At 45.9% G+C, this 6,668-nt stretch overlaps 1 protein-coding gene across 1 annotated transcript; it reads left to right on the top strand.

Annotated features, from left to right (window-relative positions):
• The first annotated feature begins 2,557 nt into the window (after window positions 1-2,557).
• Window positions 2,558-3,205, top strand: LOC139688594 (uncharacterized). Its single transcript, XM_071586137.1, has one exon. The coding sequence runs from the start codon at window positions 2,558-2,560 to the stop codon at window positions 3,203-3,205; it is 648 nt and encodes a 215-aa protein (XP_071442238.1).
• The last annotated feature ends 3,463 nt before the right edge of the window (window positions 3,206-6,668 follow it).

Below are 6,668 nucleotides of genomic sequence, written 5' to 3'. Positions count from 1 at the left end.
GACGAAGTGCAGGGAGCCGTGTACATACGACGCGGAAAACTCGGGGGGCGATCGCTGATGGCGGCCAGCGACAAGTGCCCCGGCCCCTGCCGTCTCTTCGTCACCGACGCCCGGACAAAAGTCCAGTTTCTAGTGGACACGGGGTCGGACTTGTGTGTCTTCCCGCGCGCCCGTGTGAAAGGTAAGCCTGCGGCGACTACGTACGAATTGTTCGCGGCGAACGGGTCCACCATTAAAACGTACGGGTGGATGGTGTTGTCCCTTAATTTAGGCCTCCGTCGCGCATTTGAGTGGCGTTTTATCATCGCTGACGTTGACAGGCCCATTATCGGGGCAGATTGTTTGGCATTCCACGGGTTGCTGGTCGACATACGTCACCGGCGTCTTCTTGACGGTGTGACGTCGTTATCAGTTGCCGGCCGCGCTGTAGATAGTGTTGTACATAGCGTATGTGATAAATTTAAGTGTATAGGTGATGAGTGCCCATTTCTCTCCTTGTTACGGGAATATCCCGATATTACGCGTCCCGCAGGTGTGCCAAAAAGACGCAAACACGCGATAGAACATCACATTCGGACCACGCCCGGCCCGCAAGTGACGAGCCGGCCCCGGAGGTTGGCCCCCGCCATGCTTCGTATCGCCAAGAGCGAATTCGAGGGTATGGTCCAGATGGGCGTTGCAAGGCGCTCGGACAGCGCCTGGTCCTCCCCACTCCATATGGTGCCCAAAGGTGTGGGAGCATGGCGGCCGTGCGGAGATTATCGGGCCCTCAACGCGAGGACGATTCCCGATCGGTATCCGGTGCCGCACATTGAGGACTTTTCCCTTTCACTGCACGGGAAGGAAATTTTCTCCACAATTGATCTGGTGCGAGCTTATAATCAGATTCCGGTAAGCGAGTGTGATGTTCCAAAAACGGCAATAACAACGCCTTTTGGGCTTTTTGAATTCCCGGTGATGACCTTTGGGCTATGCAACGCAGCGCAAACCTTTCAACGGTTTTTAGACGAAGTGCTGCGGGGACTTGATTTCGCATACGCGTACATAGACGATATCTTAATCGCTTCGTCCTCCGCGGAGGAGCACAAACACCATTTACGCCAGGTTTTCGCGCGGTTGAACGAGTACGGACTAGTTCTCAACCCCAATAAATGTGTGTTTGGAAAGAAGCAAGTGTGTTTTTTAGGATATTTGGTGTCGGGAGAAGGCACAAAACCTTTACCGGAGAAAGTGGAAGCCATCCAACGATTCCCCAAGCCCGTGGTTATCAAAGAGCTAAGGCGTTTCCTTGGCATGGTGAACTTTTACAGGCGCTTTGTGCCTGGAGCCGCCAACCTGCAAGCCCCCCTAAGCGCATTGTTGTGCGGTCCGAAAGTGAAGGGAAACGCGAAAATATGTTGGACGCCCGCTTCCGAGAGCGCCCTCTCTCGGTGCAAGGAGTCGCTCGCACAGGCCGCGCTCCTCGCACACCCGGACCCGGCCGCTCGCCTGGCTGTGGTGGCGGACGCTTCTGCAGACGCCATCGGCGCCGTTCTCCAGCAGAGCACCCAAGGGGGATGGCAGCCCTTAGCCTTTTTCTCCAAAACATTAAATACCACGGAGAGGAAATACAGCGCGTATGATAGGGAGTTATTGGCGTTATACAGGGCGGTCCAACGTTTCCGCCACATGGTTGAAGGTCGACAGTTCGTCCTCTTCACGGACCATAAGCCATTAGTGTTCGCATTCCGACAAAAGACGGATAAATGCACGCCTAGGAGGTTTCGGTGGCTGGATTATATTTCGCAGTTCACTACGGACATTCTCCACGTGTCGGGCAGGGAGAATGTCGTCGCAGACGCGTTGTCTCGGTGTGCGGAAGTGTCGGATCCCGTCAGTCACCAAATATTAGCCAAGGCACAGGAGGCGGATCCGGAAGTGAAAACGTTCCTTAAATCCGATTCCGCGTTAAAGTTGCATAAAGTGAACATCCCCGGTTGTGACGCCAATATTTACTGTGACCTGTCTACGCAGACAGCCCGCTTCTTCGTCCCGGCGCCCATGCGGAAACAAGTTTTCCTTTCCCTCCACAATCTATCCCACCCCGGGGTGAGAGCCTCGGCGAGGCTAGTGTCATCCCGTTTTGTGTGGCCGGCGGTAAAGAAGGACTGTCGGCAGTGGGCGAAGGAGTGTATCCCGTGCCAACGAGGCAAGGTGACGCGGCACGTAATGTCGCCTGTGGGTACCTTCCCACTACCTGGCTCGCGATTTGAGCATGTGCACGTCGGTTTGGTGGGTCCCCTCCCTTCGTCCCAGGGGTTCCGCTATTGCTTGACATGTGTTGACAGGTACACACGCTGGTTGGAGGCCATCCCCATCCCAGACATAACCGCGGAAACCGTGGCACGAGCCTTTTTCGCGGGATGGATGGCGCGTTTTGGGACGCCTCTGCGTGTGACCACCGACCAGGGGAGGCCACCAGCCAACCAGATTTGAGAGCCACCTCTTCCACCAGCTAGCGCAGATGACAGGAGTCACGCATTTGCGAACAGTCGCATACAATCCAGCCGCCAACGGGATGGTGGAGCGAGCGCATCGCCAGCTGAAGGCAGCCATCCGCTGCCATTCCACGGACTCGTGGGTGGACGTCCTCCCGTCCGTTTTATTGGGACTCCGGGCAGCGTGGAAGGAAGATCTCGGCGCGACCGCCGCCGACCTGGTGTATGGAGCATCACTACGGCTCCCGGGAGAATTCCTCTCCCCATCACCGGAGACACACCCCGAGGACCCCACCAGTTTTGTGACACAGCTGCGGGCCCACATTCGGAAGCTCAGCCCGCACCCTGCATCTCGCCACGGAGGTCGACGGACATTCGTCTTCCAGGACCTTCCGACGGCCTCGCAGGTATTCGTGCGGAACGACGCGGTCCGCGGAGCTCTACAGCCACCATACGACGGACCTTTTGCGGTCCTACAGAGGGGGGAGAAGAACTTCCTGCTGCGGCGAGGCAACCGTGACGTGCGGGTAGCAATAGACAGGCTGAAGCCAGCCTACGTGGCCGCAGACGATCCGGAGAGGACCCCTCCCATGGGGGAGACGCAGGGAGCACCCCCAGCCGCCGAGGAACGAGGCGCACCCGAGGTGGCGCCCAAGGAGGATGGAAGGAAGACACGCGCCGGGCGGCACGTGCACTTTCCACAGCACCTCCAGGACTTCGTGCACTAATAATTTTTTTCTCTTTCTCTCCCTCCCATGCGGTGCGTTACTACCGGGGGGGTGATGTAACGGCCATGACGAGCCGGCGCGCCACTAGCCGCTCAGTTCGCTCGAGGCCCGCGAGAGGCCACCGGACGCCCGAGGGGCGACCGGAAGATAGTTCCGGCGTGCGCCGTGAAAGTGAAGAGGGAGGTCGCCTCGATAAAGGGAGGGAGTCTGCTACCGGACTTTGGCGACGGGAGATTGCATATAGGGCAGCCGAGCGGCCATTTTTGTGTACCATGCACGTGTGCAAATAAACGGATACGGGTGTAAAACGTGTGGGAGCTTTATTTCAACCCCCACTCTCTCCCCGGTCAACAACGCCCTATAACTTCATGCTAATATTATTCATTTCATTAACCTGAGGTAAATTTATTTAAATATATTCGGTTATGATCATACATATTTATGTAATATACGTGCGTTCGTAGGCGAATATCATTTTGTCATATTCATGAAATCAGTCTCACTTGATGAACTGCTGTAATAGTTATCAACTAGGGGCATAGGAAAATCTGGGAGGTAGAATATCTTAAGATTATTACGTAGAGCCATTATACTATTATTATCTTGATCTTATGGAAAAATCTAATCGAACTGCCATAATAACGAACACCTACCTTTGTTTATACGAAGGTGGGTGGGAATAGTATCTAAGGAATGTATCACAGATTGGATTTCAATAAAATTTCATAAACAGATATTCACCAAAGAACGCACTAAATCCTCTGTCCTTAATATCACCTTCTTTCTTTTACACAACAGTGTACGGGACATACAAACGACATTCTATCTCATATAAGATTTTTTGCACACATAATAATCTAAGCACTAAACACAGACAACTTAACTTACTTTGAAATCTATAAATATTCTATAGTCTTTTCCAGCATGATTTGTAATTCACTATTCTCGCCGAAAATTTTGATTTACAGTCCACGACTGTTTAAACACAATCTGCACACTTCAAATTCGGCTTTATCGCACATTATGAAAGTTTTAGACTACTCTGAATGATATACTGAACAATCTCACTTACATCAATAATGCAATATGGCACAGTTACCTTGAAAAAGACTTAAAATTTAATAAAACTGCCGAAACATCAAGGTAAACAACTCGACAGCTGGACCCTTGCATTCCGTTCCTCATCTGTCATTCTCATTTGAGAGGTTCACTTGAATTACAATGGTATTAATTTTTATGGAAATAAAGGATCTTAATCCGATCGCAAACATGTCGGTGTATTTCAATGTAATCTAGTATTTACGGGGAGGAAAAATAATTCCATTTTATTTAATTTTATTAGTTAATGAGGGATGACGGGCATTCTTTGATATCGTATACAATTCGAAAAAACCAAAAAGTTCTAATAAGTTCCGATCATTCATTTTGAAGATCCGGATCAATAGATTCATATAGGTTTTGCATGCGATTACCAAATGTAAGTATAACCATCCATACAAGCGAAAGTTATTGGGCGCAATAGACATAGAGTGTATTCAAAATATTACAAGTTCCATGTACCCGATTTCTCATTCAGTTGCTTCGTGAATAAACATCCAAATAATTCATCGACCCGTGGGAACGGGACTTTGACCAACTGAATCTTTTTCTCATGATGTGAATTGTTGTCAAGTTAATAGTAAACGTTGTTTGTTATGGTTAGTCGGATAATTAAGATCTCAAAATAAGCTTATGCAATTTTCACTACACAACGTAAATAAAATGAACAGATTGAGAGCGAAACGCAAGTTTCATGTTGGGAAGTTATGTTGTTAAATAGAGTTGTTTTAGTAATTTTTTAGGCTAATTCAAGTAAATTGTGAACGTTGTTGTCATATAATTAGCGTTAGGTTCTTCCGTAAATCATTGGTAGAACTTGCAAACGATAAAGATGGGCGATAAAGCCGGAATTAAACTCTGCAGATTACAATTAAAAATTCGCGGTCGGTTGATGAATGTAAGAAAGTAAAGTACTCAATTAACTAAGAGTTTAAATAATTTTAAGATGCGGAAATTAATTTGAATTTTGTCATCACTTGGAGCCAAAATATAACCAGATCGACTGTCCGCCTCGCGCTTAGTTATCGATTCAGAACGAACGACCCAGCGATATATAGTCGGCCATTTTGGAATCTATTGCTAACGAGTTTTTAATATTGATAGTCTTAAGTGCTACGAAGATGGCTCGACAAGAAAGTTTAAGGTGTAGATTATGTCTTGGCCGTGGTGGTCGGTTGACAAATATTTTTAGTGAAAACGACGATGCTGAGCAGTTGGTGCGGGAAGCAATAGAAGAGTTATTGGAATTGAAAGTAGGCCAATCAATTACATGTTTACGTTTTCACCATGACGCTTTTATCGCAATTTTACAGCAAAGTTTTTGGTTGTTCCCGGTTTTATGTCAAAAAATGCCTTTGCATTACTATGTTAATAATTAGAGTTCTTTGGAGAGAAGATGTTTGGGGTTTATAAGCTTGATAATCTTGTTTTCGTAGGTAGTGAGGGATGGAAGCCACCCGTGGTTTATTTGCTATCAGTGCTTTAAAATACTGACCGATTTCTATATGTTTAAGCAGCAATGCTATGAAAACAGTCTTATGTTGGAGAGGCAAGCGGAAAACAAACACGAAGAGAGAAATATTAGTTCTTCCAAGGTGAGTTTTGTTCAACGTATGTTTTTATTGTATAATAATCTGAGCAATGTTCGTTATAACAATATGCATTAGGGAAAGTAAGGTATATTCATTAATAAACGTGTTTCTATTAAATGAATTTCCGCTCTAAAGTACAAATGTCTAATGACAAAATGACAAATACGGGCATTGACTTAAAAATTGCGTATATTGTATGCATTAGATATGCAGAAAGGTAAAAAATTGTATACTTACACTTATACTTTATTATAAGAGCATGGGTAAGATTACTTTGTCTGACTTTCCATTACACGCTTTATTCTGATAACAATTTTCGTGGTTTTCATCATCATATCTTAACATTCATTTTGTATACATTTTAAAAATAATTAATTTTCGATACAGTTTTTTACAATGCATTGCCAAAGTTATTCCTATGTTTTTGGTATGTTTACCACTCTGTCAGATTCATTAATGTATTAGTTTTTAACAGATGTACTTATATGCAGAAATATTTCATTTATGTAAACATATACTCAATGTTAGTTTTTTATTTAACCTTGGAAACAATTTGCCAAGAAAATGACTAGCATTTAATTTTTAAAACGTATAAGTTATAGGGTCATATGGTCAAAACATACAATTTTGAATATTCCTGATTAAAGAAGAATTTGCATTTAGTCATTGTGGAATGTCTTAGATTTTAAGTTTCTCTTCATGTATGTCCAATTATAACATTATATAATTCATTTTTATTCATCCACATCTTAAAATAATTCTACTCCCTATAT

This window comes from Hetaerina americana, unplaced genomic scaffold, assembly GCF_022747635.1.
Source record: "Hetaerina americana unplaced genomic scaffold, ioHetAmer1.1.p SCAF_200, whole genome shotgun sequence".
Classification (NCBI taxonomy): domain Eukaryota; kingdom Metazoa; phylum Arthropoda; class Insecta; order Odonata; family Calopterygidae; genus Hetaerina; species Hetaerina americana.
The sequence above is the reverse complement of the archived record's forward strand: the minus strand, read 5'-3'. Positions and strand labels throughout refer to the sequence as shown.

Excerpts from the sequence above, each read along its gene's own strand:
- LOC139688594 (XM_071586137.1), top strand. The coding sequence starts at position 2,558 with ATGGTGGAGCGAGCGCATCGCCAGCTGAAGGCAGCCATCCGCTGCCAT.